The sequence below is a fragment of the Ascidiella aspersa genome, chromosome 4, assembly GCF_963924565.1.
Source record: "Ascidiella aspersa chromosome 4, kaAscAspe10.2, whole genome shotgun sequence".
Lineage (NCBI taxonomy): Eukaryota > Metazoa > Chordata > Ascidiacea > Phlebobranchia > Ascidiidae > Ascidiella > Ascidiella aspersa.
Genome location: NC_139450.1, coordinates 6,587,394 through 6,604,686, shown reverse-complemented (window position 1 = coordinate 6,604,686; position 17,293 = coordinate 6,587,394). Strand labels below are relative to the sequence as shown.

The 17,293-nt window shown below is 37.8% G+C and overlaps 1 protein-coding gene across 1 annotated transcript in view; it reads right to left on the bottom strand.

The window, feature by feature from the left end:
- Positions 1 to 4,818: 4,818 nt before the first annotated feature.
- The window catches only part of LOC146146890 (uncharacterized), a 32,282-nt gene continuing 19,807 nt past the window's right edge, over positions 4,819 to 17,293 (bottom strand). The window contains exons 9-11 of the mRNA XM_083386495.1: positions 10,625 to 10,732; positions 8,684 to 8,923; positions 4,819 to 5,743 (exon numbers count right to left, since the gene is read on the bottom strand). Coding sequence (XP_083242621.1) covers positions 5,664 to 5,743; positions 8,684 to 8,923; positions 10,625 to 10,732 — 428 coding nt within the window. The 3' untranslated portion in view covers positions 4,819 to 5,663. The remainder of the gene's footprint in view (positions 5,744 to 8,683; positions 8,924 to 10,624; positions 10,733 to 17,293) is intronic.

Sequence of the window (17,293 nt, the reverse complement as noted above, 5' to 3'; positions counted from 1 at the left end):
ATTACATATTTTTACATTTAAGTAATTGGCGTAATTTGGTAATTTGGCAAAAGCATTAATTTATACAGTGAAATAGTCAAACATAACAAGACTAAGGAAAATATTTATTATATACACAAAATGAAATATTCCTTAAAAGTCTGATCTTAAAATAGTTACAATATTTATAAATTTAGGATGTATTTTGACAGATTTTGGTCTTATTCAAACGACTTGTCTTATTCTGTAATGGGTTTGACAGGTTTCGGTCTTATTGAAACGACTTATCTTATTCTGTCATGGATATTGTGTATTTGGCGTTATTAGGTCATTGACCAGTCTTAATACTGTGGTATTATAGATCATCATGCTTTAGATCAGTGTTTCTTAAACTTTTTTAGACACGCCCCCCTTTTACAATGCTATTAAAACTCACGCTCCACCTTGTTTAAAAAACATAAAGCGGAACAGCACTTTATTTCCAGGTAAGTTGCATCAATGCGAAGTATGTAACTGTTTTTTGGATAACAAATGCTTATTTCGAGTATTAGCAGCAGGGAAAGATCACTTCACCTTAATCTTTAGTCATAATTTACATAAAGTTTAAGTTTGTCAATTTCTTGCGCCCCCCTTGTGAACCTCACACGCCCCCAAGGGGGACGAGACCCCCAGTTTAAGAACCACTGCTTTAGACAGTTTTGTCTTGTAGCTGTAGATCTTTTTGTGTGTTTCCAGATGAAAAAATAAACTGCTAGTGTAACAATTGGCAATTATTAATTGCGTTTATGGCATTCAGTGAACCAGTCAATTTTATAACGTTAACTACTAACTATTATGCTTGTTTTCAATCAACGAATAAAGCATACATTCAGTCACATAATGTTGTCTAATGAAATAGGAACTGTTGGCATTTTGTAACACACAACTGTATGTTCAACAAACAAAAATATCTCCATAATTTTTATGAAGTCTACGTTAATTTTTGACTTAGAATTACAAACCTGGTGTAAACCGATCTTGCATAAGTTCAAGTTACCTTACCAGTTTACATGAAGTCAATTTTCCATAGTTATGTCATAATAAGCACACGATATCTTTTCTTTAGATAAAAGATTTGTAATATTATATCTTGACGTCATAAAACAACTTAACTTATAAATACCGGCTCATTGAGAGTGAACTCGTGCGTAAATATGCAAGTAAAACTGGCCTTATCGAGCATAGTGTGAAAAAATTGAGTTGATATCTTGTATCATGTCATGGTAGCACAACTTTGGGCTGATATATTTCCTTAAAAAGGTCCGCAAAAACACACATTTAAAAAAACACCAATCTTGCTTTGCAATAATGATGCACAAAAGTGTTTGACATGTTGAAATGTGACATTAGACTCGTTTTTTTACATCAGGTGGGCTGGTCATCCCTGCTTTAGAGAATATATATTTGCTCGTGTTAGGTTTTGGGCCAGCAGCCCAGCACCTTAAGGAAGTGTGGCGCTCTTTCACTATTGTACGTGAAAAGTTATGCAAAAAAATAAATAATAATAATACCGCATACCACAACGCATATTGTTTAGGTTAGGGTGCGGGTTAGCGTTTGGGTGAGGGTGGTTCAAGTAATATTATGTTTATTATTAATAATAACTTGACCTACCCTCAACCAAACGCTAACCCGCACCCTAACCCAAACAATATGTGTTGCGGTATGCGGCATTTGAAAAAAAAAATTTTTTCATTAATTTTTACGTACAATAGTGAAAGAGCGCCGGAAGTGCCTATTGCCTGGCTTGCTCAGATACAAATACACTAATTGGTGGAATCTATGTGGAGATTCACTCCTTGGTTTTCCAGTCCTATTGTTATTTATGCTACAAACTAAACTTTGTTTATAAATACTGCTACTATTAACACAATTTTAAATAAAAAAATATGAATGCGCTCTTTGAGTTTTGGATGTAAAAAGCTACGGTATCCAAAATATATTATAAAAGACCGCCAAAATAAGTATGGGAGAATAAATATAATAATCATGATACTTGATCACCCAAACTCGCATGTACCCTAACTCAAATAATGTTAACAATATAAAACCCCAGATGAAAATGTGGTGAAGCCCAATTCGGTCACTATTAACCACACCGATACATAACCACCGATACGAATATTATCACACAAAAGTCTTACTCAAAAACTTTGCACAGAAAGCCAATATATTTCTCATTCTCAAGATAAGAAAAAAAATTTCTCTCACAAAATTGAAGTCTTGAGTAATACTGAGGAGAACCTTAAACCGCTTACCGCAAATTACAAATTGTTCCTACTTTAAAAAGGCACTTTTCTTGAAATTTTTATTATTCTACGAAACATTTTCTTGTACGTCTTTGTCCTTTTGTTTCGTTATTGAAATCAAATCGTGATTCAGAGTTTTAATTAAAAATTCAAGTTTGTAATTTTACGTCTACTAACCAAGGTACTTGTTGAAGAATTGATATAATTTAAATAAAGAAGATAGGAATACGTGTAATATAAACGGCCACTAATTGATTTGGAAGTGAGCCATAATAATTAAATTCAAGAAAAATCCATAAACTCTGGCTTGTTAACAAATTACTTTTTGTAACAAATACACGCAATGTCACATCTACCTTTGCTATATGACGTAACAAAGCATTTCTAAAATATAAATAGACACTGTACAACTATTGATGGAAGTCTGCTGAAATAAATCTACGAACAACCAGAAGTAGGCTACATAATAATTAATAGGAGTATCTGGTCATTTAAATTTTTTATCTCTTTCGCGCCATTGTAAAGAGTTAAAATGCTTTAACTTTGAAAGGTGAAAATAAATGAAAAATAATGGAAATACGGAAATAAACCAGGGAGTCGAACCGTTTCACTTTTCCGGTTCAGGTTCGGTTCGGGTTCAATGATTTTTTCGGAATTTGGTTCAGTTCCGGTTTCGGTTTTAAGCAATTTAAAAGTTCCGGTTCAGCTCCGGTTCGACGGAAGCAGTCTTCGGGGTGCAACGAGCGCACAAAAATGCAGGCTATAACTATTCGTAAGTTCAAATAAAACTTGAGGTTTTCATTATGACATACATCATCTCCCTTTTGACGTTTTTGTGACGCAGTTTTACAAATCGTGAGCATGAGGGACCCAAAGTGGTCACATCACATAGAGATGATGTCACCACGTCATACCAGAACATCACAAACTAGTAACATAAAGAAACCCGAGGTTATCGTGTGATTTCGTCGTGACAACTGAAATCTAAGTATAAATAGGCTACATTCCAGGAAATTGCGAAAAAGCGATTGACAATAAAATAATTTGTAGACGTAGACGGATTATTTGTAGACTATAACGGATTATTATAGCGAAACACTCATTAATACCAGAACGCCATCAGTACAGATATTTGAAAGAATAATATTTTCAGTGATAAATAGCGATAAGTGTGGACCGTAAAATTGGTCGAAAAAAAAAAAAAAAAACGTTGATTTTTTTTATTTTTAAGATATTTCAATATTAAGTTGTTGTTTTTTTAATACGTCACGTAAATTTAATTGACTGACTTACTATTCAAAGATTATTCTCTACATTTGTTGACCCACATTTTTAGATTTAACGCAACTTATATTATATCCGAACCGGAACTTTATGAACCGGTTGTGAAATGACGATGGCCGAACTGGATCTGAACCGGAATTTTTAAATTGCTCGAAACCGAAACCGGAACTGAACCGTATTCCGAAAAAATCCTTGAACCCGAACCGAACCTGAACCGGAAATGTCAAACGGTTCGACTCCCTGAAATAAAGCGCAAGACTTAAAACTGGCGTACGGGGTTTTGATATGGTTGTCCAACTCGCATGATATAGCATAACAACAACGATAAAACCTTTCTGGGAACAACTGCAGTAAAATACAGTAAACGCATATAGCTTTGTGAATCGCATCTTACAATCCACCATTGAAGTTTCCAACTGTGCGTTTTTGCAGCAGATTCGCGAAACAATGTCGAAAAATTATATTATTAAGTGGAATTTGCAGAAAATTTAAGTGTTTAGCCTCGGGCATAAGTCAACCACTGTAATCAGCTGAGCGCAGGCTAACTACCAAAGTAACGTGATTTATAAACAACAATGGAAATTTTAAATGAATTGCCATACATATCATCAGTTTCTTTCGGTATTAACAGTAAGGACTGCTAGGATGAAATTATGAGTTGCCAAGCTACCTGGTTTACATACGACATCACACTGAAGGGCGGCAATATATGTAGGTTGCCAATTGAAACATCACTTATTGTAGCAACGGTAAAGCTTTAACTTAATGACGAAATAAAACCTTTCAGTTGGAGTCGCCTTACTGAATCGAATTCGTATTAGGCCTACATCAGTTTCGGTACCTACAGACTGCTGAACAACACTGTATTCTGCTAAATCATAAAACGGCCATCCGAACAATCATGTACGACCAGATTTCTCGTTAAAAGTTTTATTTCCGATTAACCGCATCTGAACGAAAAATGAAAAACGCACACGCCCCCTAGAGGTGGGAAAATCTATCCGAATATTCTTTGACGTTCTTGAGGAGACAGGTACGTTAAGCCCCCCATGCTGTGGTTAAGTAGCTGTAACTTGCACATTCGCATTTTACGATACACCAGTGCGCTTTCAATATGGCAAGGCACTCTACCGGCTACAGTAAAACTAGATTAAACATAAAAAACGATTCTTTCGAAGAAACGCCTCGAAACACAAAGTACACCTTATACGTTTACGATACGCTCAGACACAAAACAGTAAAAAAAGATTGTTTTTTTTGAGAAAAATTGCCCATCCAATTTGTCAACAATTTCTGGAAAAAACAAATACGTAAATAATTATGTTTATATATATACATTGGCTTATAAGTGCCGAAATGAAATTCCGAGTATAAAAAGTGATTTTACACCGTTTAAGAACATCAGAGTTACACAAAATGAGGAACACCGCAACAAAAAAGAAATCATTAAAATAATACATTTAAAAGTGTTTTTTTTTATCTACCTTTTAAAATCTGTTGATCCAGGTTGTGTAAGGCAACTTTCACTTATTACATTAAAAACACAAACATACACAATTCTATAACTTTACGAAGCTTTACACAGTGGAAGAGAGAAAACACAAAACACAACACGAAAACAAACAAAATTAAATCATTTTGCTGTATCACTTAAGCAAAAGTTAAAATTAAATTGTAAATAAGTTTTATTGCATAAGTTTTTTTTAAGAAGCTGTTTTAGCAGTTTTGCGTAAACCCATTTTAAAAAAAGCTTGTATTAAACGTTATCAATCCCGGAATAGTTTGAAAGTAAAGTTGCGAAATTTAATAAACGATTGGGTCTCCTGGTAGATAAATTCGAAAAAATTCTTGGTAAACAACATCGCGGAGAGAGGTTCTGCAACACGTTCTTGATTAAAACATGGATATTATCGGCGAAATAAAAACTACAAAACAAACCCCGATCCAAACAGAATACGTTCCCAACAACACAAGAACAGTAACAACAAACACTGTCATCTTCCGCACCGATCTCGCTTTCAAGGGGGGGAGTTTGTCGTACATCGAAGACGGAAACTTTCGTTCGCGTATTTTTTTGCAAATTACCAGCGGTCGCCTCGCACACGTCACCGCCTATTCGAGGACGCGAAAGGGGCGTGACGTCAAAGTGCCGTGAGGTTGCAAAAACGATTTCAAGACGTGTAGAAGGGATCCTTAGGTGGGAGCAAAAAGCGAGTTAGAGACAGGCAGGGAACTTATTTCGCTATAATTACTTGTTATTAGTGGAATAGGAGCATTTTAATGTTTACTGTTAAATAAGAATGTACTGTTGTGTGTTTAGTTTAGTTTTAGGTGGTATTTCTCCTTGAAATAACAAGGGGCTTACGTGCTTATAGTGCTTACATAAAAGCATTCCAAGGCTCGAAATGGAAAAAAAATACAGAACCTACTATGCAAGAATTTAGTTTTTAAATAGTATTTAGTTTGATTCGATTAAACAAAAGTAGAATAATTGTGGGTATAAAACCGCGTTTGTTTCAAATCAAATTGGTCGAGCAATATGTAAAACCGTGCAGTGTGGAATCGACACATTTCGAGCCCTGTATAGAAAAAAGTTCTCCGCAGAAACGCGGGGCAGTTCGACTTGCGTTTGTGGCTGTACAAATACGTTTGATGAGATAAACTGCTAAAGTTAACGTTACAAATCAAACGACAGAGAATGCGTTGCACTTTTGAAAAGTTTACCAGGTTTAAAAACAATCAGAAAAACGCAAGCGTCATTGATTAATTTTACTCTTTTAACTGTAGAAATCCATAAAAGTTTAAAAAAAGTGACCGCCCGCGGGTATTTGGCGTGGGGTGCGATTAATTTCTATCATACAAAAAGTGGAAAAAAAGGGTTGTGCAAATTGTGCGAGCGTGGCGATGCTTCTGACAGTTAGTAGTGAACATGCATGAATGGTTCAACTTTAAAGCAAAAATAAAAGGTAAACTTTAAAGCGAAAGAACGTACAAATGTGAACATGACTAGGCGGAGTAAGTGGGTCGTAAAAAGCGTGTTTAAAACTTCCATTTATGAATAAGCGTAGCTTCTTACTGACAAAAAACTCTAAAAAACGACAGGCCAGAACTTCGGGGGGAAATGCGGTATTATCCGAAATATGACTGTGCAAAATTTTAGAAAAATTACAACATTTGTGACATTAGCTTGCTTTGCAAAATTTACTGGTGACAAAAGCAACTTACTTGTAGTTCTAACAATCAAAATGGTACTCATGTTGAGTTTGGTCTACAAGGTTTGTAATTACCGCCATAGGAAAAAGGGTGGCTATGTTTTTTAAAATTCTTCCTACGGTAAACGAACTTCATCGATAAAAGAAGCAAAACGATTTCATGCAAATTGAACGGAAGCAATGGTAAGATAAATCAAGAAAAACACACCAATTAAATACAAGCTCTTCGGTTATACAACAGCTCGTAGCAACAGCCACTCGCTATAAGATACGCAAACAGTATATATTTTCTGTAATATATCGTGACGTGTACAGATGCCGTGACGTGAGTGATTATGACGCAGGTCGATCAGTGGATGTCGACAAATTCGGCGACGGGAGAAGCTGAAATGCAAAAAAGCGGCGATTGCAACAAAAAGCGGCCAATTAAAGGCAAAGCGTGACATCAAAAGGCATGGGAGTAAATTAAAGCGAAAATAGTTAAGACTCCATGATTCCCCGTTAGGTGGCGGCAAAGAAGCGCGATCAAATGATATTCGGACTGCTCTGGCAACCTGGTTTGGTCGTGGGCATCATTAGTTTTTAAAGAATTTGAAAAGGTATATATTTTGCCAGTGCTGCCACCAAGAGTAACTTTATTCGATAAATGGTTTTGAATCTTCAGTTCGCTAAATCTTTCGATTCGATGACGAAAAACGAACTTATGAGTTATTATGTCATTAAGATAAATATATTTTCTGACATCTTACTGTCTTTAATCTTATGCCAGAACAATCCGAATGATATTTGCTTTCGTTGCAAGACATTGTATTGACTCACAAGTATAAGGCGGCATATTTTTTTTATTTCTTTTAAAACTTTAACTGAAATCTTAACTTTTCGGTTCGAAAACCAATGTTTGAATCGTACTGCTTTTTTCATCTAGTGCTCTATTGAATACTTGGACCACATTTGCTGCATATCGAAATACGTGCAGGAGTTTTAAGTTATACTGACAGAGCTATTTCTAAACGAAAAAGTATTCGTCATTGCAATGGAAATTAGCTGAAAATGATTTGCATGAATGAATACATTCCAGGTGATCTATAAGCGATTAGTTAAAAAGCGAATGCATGCCAACGGTTATGTCGGTGAAATTTAGTATGCGATCTAATTAAAATAATTACAATGCAAATGAAGCAACAAATGAATGAATGAAAAGCAAAATTAGCTTATTGTTAATCTTTGCGTACAGCTAAAAGTCTTAACTAATAAAAAAATAACATCAGTTTAATACAGGCAGTCTTTCGACTTGAAGCAGTCTTTTCGACTTAAAAAAATGTTATAGAATTGAAAAACTGCACAAGGTTTCAATTAGATGTTGGCCGCAAATAATGGGATCTAAATTTATACAATCTGGATTACAAAGTAAATCCGACCGCCAGCTTCACCAGTTTGTATCAAAGGGTCCTAAATATAAAGGTGGAACGCAAAACCAACTATATTGGTGTTGACATTGACCAATGAGTTAGATAAAAGAACAAATAGATTTAGAAGTGGGATTTGGTCGGGGTAAATATGAGCAGATTACTGCAGGTAGTAAGTTACGGCCTTTGGATTCCAACAGAGAAATTAGAAAAAATCTTTGGAAATGACGGCACGAAAACCCTAAGCCTAAAGGGTAAGCTGACCCAATATGACACGAATAGCTATAAAACAAAAAAAATAATTGAGAAGTGGTATTCGGTAAGGTAAATATGAGCAGACTGCCTAACAGTAAGTAAAGGCTTTTTTCAACCACTATTTAAACACTTTGTACAAATTCATCAAAATAGCTTGGGAAACGACGGCGCATAAATTATAAGCCTAAAGTGTAAGCTGTCCATATACAGCACTAAGTGATTTTTCAAGTCGTACCGTAATAAGAAAACAGCAACTCACCACGTTCGCATCTAGCGCCGGTATACTGTGGTCGGCAGCGGCACTGGCCGCGCTTGCATCGGCCGCCGTTCAGGCACACCACTGCCGAGCATCGTCCCTGGCGTCGCTTCTTGTGACCGCCGACGCGGCCGTTGCGGGCGACGCATTTCTCTCCCAACGACTTGAATCCCTTCTCACACTTGCACACACCGTGCCGGTTGCAGTGGCTGTTGGCTCCGCACGGTTTCTTGCAGCGCTTGCCTGTCGGAAGATAACGGGGTGGGAATTATTTTACTGCCCTATATAGCACGCAAACAACGTTATATATTTTAAGGTTAATGCTGGTTGCATTGTACACGATGAAATTAACTGACAGTGTTGAAATAGCGTAAGTCAATGAGTTGAATTAAGTGCACTTAAGTCACTGACTTTAAATGACTTGACTTGATTTTAGTCCGTTGACCAAATTGTCTTGACTTGGGTCCAAGTGTTGTAATGACTTAAGTCAATGACTTGAATTAGTGCACTTAATTCACAGTTTTGAAATGACTTGATTTGACCTTAGTGTGTTGACCAAAAATGACTTGATTTGGGCTGAAATAAGTGTTTAAATTCGATTTCGCTAGCTGTATGTTGCGTCTTACATTTTTAGTTGAGTTATTGCCTATATTAATCGAACAAGTTTACCAATTTTATTAGTTTAACGTTTTATTTTTATGTCAATGACATGGCTTGAAGTATTCTAATGTGAATTACATGACTTCAACTGGACAACTCATGACTTGGACTGGGACTTGACTTGTTGTTTGTTGGAAAATACTTGACTTGTACTTCAGTTATTTTTCGAATTACTTGACTGGGACTTTAGTCATTTCAAAAAGTTTTGTTTACAACACTGCTGGTTGCAGCGCTCAACGGCTGCAGTTAGTATGGAGTAATTGTAGCCTACCATTGGTAAAAGATAATAGTTACTCAGCTAGTTCTACGTAGTGCGCTATACTACTTAAAAATTAAAGATATACTTGGTTCTACGTAGGTCTTCAACCAATATTTGCGGACTTTGTCTGCAATCTACTGAGGTTCATGTCCCACTGAATGCGAACCTTTGTGTATTATGTTTGGCAAGACGCTGAAATAACTGTTTATAAGTCAACAAGGGGATTGACTTTGCTGGAGTAGCACGTACAACAATGTCCCGAAAATAAATACCCGGTCCATATAAATAGTTCTATAAGAGGCGCAAGTAATTGGACAAACGTAAGACTGCTCAAAACAAAAAGTGTTACCAACATAATGTTACAAGTCAGTGCACGAAAAAAACTTAAAAAAAATGCGGTGAATCAGCCTATCTTTATTTTTTTTGTTGACGGCGAAATTAGTATATATTTAGTGTGTATATATATTTGTGAGAGTCTGTGTCCCGTTGGTTTACAGTTGCTCCAATAAGTCAGCGAAGTCGGTTAATTATAATCTGTTCAAACTCGGCAATTTATAGAAAAAAGTCCGGCGCCGACTAAACAGCGTAAATTCCATCTATTTACTTTACACTCACCCACCCACCCACAATACGCAATTATAAAATATTATGCTACTTCACCTTAAGAATTTACTCGAAATTTGTTGATGTGCAGGCTTACATCGGACTCGGGTAGTTTTAAGTATAGTCTGGGTAGTTTTTACGTACTCTCCCGAGTCCCGAGTCCGAATACAAGTCCGATTCCGCAGCCCTGGTTTAAACTAGCCTTATTTTTCATATTTTTGGTACCAAACATAATGCTTCAAATTGAAACACAAAGATAGCGTTTTTTTTTTTTGCCGAAAATCGAATAAAAAATAAACCAATTTTAACGAATAATTAGTTATTGTCAAAGAACACATACATGCACTCATGCAAAATTCGAAAACAAAAACGTAAAAAATCTGAAAAGCGTGCTTCACCCCGCCAGCAAAAACGGAACTTACCCCTAACTGCGATCTCGCATCGGTAGCCCAGGAGTCCCGGGGGGCATTTGCACACGTTTCCCGCCTTGCACACGCCCCCATTTTCGCACCCGGGGTCGCACACAGGGTCTGTGACGTCACGAATCGTCAGTGACGTCATCAGGGCGGCGAAAGGAAGAGGGGCAAAGAAAACAAGAGAGGGCATGCGTTAGAGAGGAAATGAATTGCATACAAAACGAAAAAAAATTAAGTACAAGCAAGTCATATACGCTTCGGTCAAGCAAGAGAATAAACAAATAAGCCTTACTAAAAGAAAGATTAATTGTACTAAATTAAAATGAAACAAATTAAATAATATATAGAAACACTGAGAAAAGAAAGGGAATATTACCTAACTGAACGTTTAAATGTCGTTTCTACGGTAATATTAGTTCCGATTGGATGCCAAGTTTTGTCAGGCATGCTTTCCTTGGCAAATAATCCTACTCTGCGTGTAGAATCAATAGGTTTTCATAATAATAAGCACGCAACCACATATCACTATGTTGACATGGCGTTTGGCCTAACAATGGACAAATAATATCTTTGCAAGCTGGATGTGAATTTTCATAACGTTTAACTTTGTCCTTAGCCTGAGACAAGTAACGAGACAATAAAATGGATACAGCGGCAGCAAAACTCTTAGTCCAGTTTATGTTTGTTGTGCATGTTTTAAGTTGGTTTGATCAAATATGGTTTGATCAACTGTTATACAAATATCAGAATAAAACGAGCAATAACTCCAGACGTCCGTTATTTTTAAGGTTAGGACACTAACCATCAATTTGTTTACTATTAAATTGCCTGAAGTGTTTTCTAACTTATTAACCACAATTGCGTGTATGTTTGGCATTCCAGGGACTGCAAGCAACTACAGGGTGGCGCCAGTAGCGTTTACTCCCTTCAGTCGAGTGATTTAAATTCGTATTGCACAAATGATTATCGGTGTTTCTCACGACGAACTGGCGTGAGATTTTATCTGTACAGTGCAGCTACCCCATTTTGCTGTTCACACGTTTTTGATAACGATAGCCAGTAGGGAAACATCCTTGCAAAACACGCAAGCAGGGTTGGATTAACTTTCAATTGTGCCTCGGTGTTTAAGGAAATAATTCCAGTTGGTCAGATGACTCTGACCTCAATAGTAACCCAATTGAAATATATATATTTTTTTGATTTTGTTAAGTGTCGACCTAAACCTCTCTATAGTTTTGACGGATAATATTTCTATCTGTTTTTTTTTAATGAAGCATATGGGGTAGAAACGTCTTAAGTACTTAAGGCCTCTAATAGACATAAGCCGTCCCCGTACCCAATTACTTGGGTCCGAATATATATATTGGATCTGAACCGAAAATCAGCCCAAAATAAGAACGCCGCTAGTGAGCTATTGCCTTGGCATCGCGTAAAAAAACTGATTCGCATTAGCAGCAATAAGAGGAGGAGGTTTGTAATCTGAGGAAAGCGCAGTCACACGCAAAAACCATAACAAGCTACCGCTGCGATCGAGTGCTATGACTCAGAATGGGCGATAGCCAGCTCACTCAAAACATGTTTTCCCGATTGTGGCGAAGATAATAAAAAATGACTTGGCTTTTGTCAACAGAATTCCCAACAGGCCAAGAAAGTGGCTTTGTCGCTTATATTACAACGCTGCGGGCCAAACGAGGCCGGGTCATTGTGCTGTTAAATTAATTATCATTTGAGCTTAATTTGCTGCTGGCTGTTAACGCAGCAGGGCAGATTTTTTGGCTTCTTTACTGCAACAGGCCAGCACTAAGCTAGAGATCCGCAGATTTGGATAAACAGCTTGGCGTAGAAACCTGTATTTCAAATATTTTAACTTTAAACACACAATAGTGTTTTATCCGGTACAAGGAGCACAAAACAACATAAGTGGAAGATAGGACACAAGCAAATTGAATTTTAAGATTCTGACAAAAACAGGAGTGTAATTAGTTTAAAGAGGAAACAAAAACTGATATAAAATATTAAAAAATCGTTTTTGTCAGCATAAACGCACATTAGACAAAATTAAATTGTCTAATTTGTGTACATAACTATATTTTGGAGACGACATGGATACATCCACTACAAAACAAAAAAGAGCTAATAAGTATTGCCGAAAATAGAAAATGAAACCATGTCTTATTGTTTTGGCTTTGTCTTTGTCTTGGCCGAAGTTTGCCCACCACTGGGTGGCATCAAATAGCTTGTTTTAAATGTCATCGTCGTTACACAAAACCATCAGTTCCAGTAAATAACAATAGGGTTAGATATTTTATCGAGTCTAATAGGAGGGCGACGTTGACTCGGCGTGAAAGCGACTGTCGCAATCCAATAAACGTGGGTTTGGCTGTTTAAACAACTACGCAGGACATGAACCGATTTTCAATTCAAAGCCTTGCGCAATTCCGAGAGGGTCGATAACGGGCTACAGCCATAGATCGAAATAAGAACAACATCAACGTCGGAATAAAACGCAGTTAGGAATAAGACCAAAATAGGACTAATGCCTAATAGTCGTAGTACCGTATAAATCGGAATAAGTCCTAAACCCGACGGAATAAAACCGAAATGGCCAGAATCAGGCCTAAACAACACTTTACCTAAGTCAACAACCCCCCCCTCTAATTGGATCACTAACTTCCCTAATAATTTCTACCTTAACCCATTTTCTAACCCCACCCATTCCCCACAACTAACCCCAAACAGGGCCAAAAATCCGGTGCCAAAACAGCGGCGTCTTAACAGCGCCGGTCAAACTAGGGCGTTTGACGCCAAACGGCCGAAGCCAGACCGACGCCCCCCGATCGACCTATACCCCTCCCTACAGTTCCAGGCGTTATTTTGGCCATTTAGGCCTCATTCCGATAAATGTAGGACGCTTTTCGACAAACTTAGGTCTTATTTAGACGATTCCGATCTTATATAATGTACTGGAAACCACTGCGTATATGACTTTATTATGTCGTTGGTCTTAGTATTAGGGTTTTGTAGATTTTTCTTCTTTAGCTATTGTTGGTTTTTCGGTTTTATTGTGTGTTTACTGGATAACGCAGCGTCAGGAAAAACTACAAAGCGATGTTCAAAGTGCTTTGCACTTCGAACGAAGGAAGAAAAGTAATTAAATCAAATGGCAATCCTGTAAACGGACATCGGACTGTTTTCAAACTTTTACCTCAATTTCCTATTTTCGCATTATAGATCTAATTACTAATTAGTTTATTTAACCCGTTTGGGAGCGCGATGGGGTATTGATGCCAACAATGTTTCGGGCTGAAACGCATATTTAGCCTTTATCTAGTTGCGCAAATTACGATAAAGTAAGCTACGTATTAAATATATGATTCAGTAGAGTTTATTATGGGTAAAATGACGTACAGTTTAATACGCTACTCACCATCGCCACAATTAAGCGAAAAATCCGTTGCAGAAATTGTACTTTTATTAAAATTGGTGACAACGGGTTTTAAGATTCATTCGACAGTTAGGCCCTCTTTTATAAAATACGCTTTCATCACTACTAGGCAGACAAAACTACATTTAACGTATTTTTCTATTCACGAACTTGCTTGCCCCGACCACCGGACAAGCGGTAGTTTAAAAATAAGAACGATTTGCGGGTGGCCTACGACTCGACGACAGATCACCTCGATTGGCGGTCAAGAGTTTCAAAGTCAACGACCAACCTTGTTTACTACGGTCCTGCCGCCTTCTGCAAGTTTGCAAGCGTTTGCAAGGGCGCGGCTGCGGCAATGCGGCATTCGCCACTTCCCTGTACTACTGGCCCTTCCAGCAAATGAAACCGCCCTCTCTATGGAATACGGCATGACTCATTTGCGGCCAAAATATGTCAGCCTTTTAACATTAGTTTTCTAGGCAAACTTGAAATTATTATAGATTTTCTCTAAAAAGCGTTTTTTTAAACCATACTTAAAAAACTGTTGTTTAAAACTCATTAGATATTTTTTTAACATTGGCCATAAACAAGAGAAAAATTGACTTTTTAACTCTTTGAAAGCGGCATTTAAGAATATCGACAGTTGTGGCACTTTTACCATAATGGCAGGAGGTTGTGGCAGAGGGCTTTATTAAGGACATACTTCTACATATGGCGTTTTGTATAATTGATCGTTACAAAGATCATTTTAACCTTTGAAAAAATGCCAAAAAGGCGCACAGTTGGACACACAAAGACCAATTTCCCCTCAGTGAAGCCCTGAACGGTGCAAACCTTATATCTGTGTCAGTGTGGTCGTGCCAACATGCGTTGCTCATATCGCAATGTCTACACGACCTTTTCAGTTCATCTCCGCCTCTTGGCAGCCGGCAAATGCCGATAGACGGGGCGCCGTATGCGATAACCGGGACACTCCCGCGTGCAAATATTTGAAAGTCCAAATCTGTGGGGCATGTATCCTCTCTATATATAGGTTTACCGCTGCGAAAACCGAGGTGGTTTAAGGCTAAAGAAGTGCGCTCCTGACAGGATAGAAAGCATACTCGTTAAACGTTTGGAGATTTCATCTTTAGTCTTGATTTTGTGGCTTTGAACAACGTGTTACTTTTCAAGAATGAGCTTTGTGTTTTCATGTTCTCCCTGCAATTTTGTTTGACCTTTTCCAAACAAACAAACTTTTTGCTAACCTTTATTCGAGACTCTTTAGAATTTCGATTTGTAAAATAACTTAGCATCCATGTCAGGACGGGAAAATTGTATTGAAAACACTAATATGGCGGTCATATGTGCTTGGTTCGCACGCAAGCATACGGTCAAATTTCACTCGATCTGTCAAATTTAAACAGAAAAGCACGGCAAACGACCGCTCTGAATCGACCGATCAACTAAAACGCGACCTTGCCGATGAAAAGTCGGCGACAACGTTAGCCGCTTTGCTTGCTCGTGCACTTGACTGGCAAACAAAGCCATTCATCACTGCTCGAGTGACACGGAAACACACAGAGGACGTCGATTAAAAAGTGGGAGAGCTTTAAATGTGTCGGCCTGTTTACGCGCAATAGGGCGCGTGAAAAACTGTGAACAACAATTCGTGATAGCAGCTTGGATCGACTTGTTTTTGAACGAAGTCTCTGAAGTACACTCCCGCGATAACATCACACTTTATTGTTAAGAGGAATACAGCGACTTCTATACACGCTGCCGTAATAAAACTGATGTTGGTATGGTATTTATCTATTCTAGCCTTGTATTGGGGCTGATTGTCAAGATATTACGTTATAGTTTTATAGAAAGTGTGTTGCGAATACTTTTTTATGTTCTGAGAAAGCCAACGAAGTTTGAGAACCACTGCTCTAAACATGGATACGCACTTAACTGAGAAAATAGAAGTTGTTCATATAAAACAGTAGCACTGCGCCGCAACAATCGACCATATTTTTTTAATTTTTTTACTGAAGCGAATCCAGAGGGGGCACGTGGCCATGGCCCCTCAAAACTGTATTTTTTGCCTATTTTAACTACCTAAATGCAAAGTTTAAAAAATTAGGTTCTCGATTGGGTTTCTAGTGTGTCTTGCGTCTTACAACACCATCGAAAACGAAAATTCGAACAACCTAAACGATATTAAGGCTTTTTACGCTTTGCGCAAATCATTAACATCTTTGTAATGTAGCTTTTGTACTAAAAGTAACACCTCTGCAAGTTAAAATTTCAACAAACGAACGATCTGTGTATAGTGTTCTAAAAACATTACTTCTGTGTGACGTCAAGTTTTGACGTAAGTTTTTACGTCATCTCGCAAAATATTTTCATGCCTCCCCAAACAAAAATCCTACCTCCGCCCCTGGTACTGGATAACCGCGATACAAATTGTCTACAAAATTTAGTCCGACCCAGGGAGTTGATTCAGATTCGCAATAGCACTTTCGCTTAAAAACGGAGGGAAAGTAGGAATCACCTGATTTGGAAGCGGTAATGTAAACTTTTAAACCGGCGGTCGTGTCAACTGCTGGCGTGCGGCCACCGTGTGGGCGTGAAAGCGTGGGCAGGGCTGTGTATCTGTTCGTTGTTAAACACGGCCGAAGCGGGATCGGCCCGACTCGAGACAACGCTGGTAGACAAACCGCAAGAGACCACTTAATCAAAAGCAGCGGTGTAGACGCCAGTTTGATGTACTTGCAAATTAACACTGAAACTTGCAACCTAACTTAACTGGGTCGGTGGTTAAGGAGGTACAATTCGCGTTTTACCGTAACGCCTTCGCTTGTTTTAATTTGTACTAAATCTGCGACACTTTAGGCCTCCTCCGCCAAATTTTGTAAAACCCTAAAAGTGTTAAAAAAATCAATCAAAAAAAAGTGTTAGAAATCGAATGCTGAACCAGTACAAGTGTGGGTCGTAATTGCAGGTCATGATTCTTGAGGTTTTAAAACAAAGGTGGTCATTCGGGAGTCACTTTAAATTTCCTTTTTTGAAAGTGTTTAAAATCGGTATATAGCTTTATTGGAATTCATGAAGGAACTAAAAATCACTGCGAGGATTTTGGAAAGCAAACACAATCTCAAACAACGGCAAACAACGACAAGTGATAACGCAAACGTCAAGGATCTTAAGCCCGGCTCCGACTCGACGCGAAAGGCGACTGCAAATATTTGCCATCGTAGGCGAGCGTGACGTCAGCGAAATGC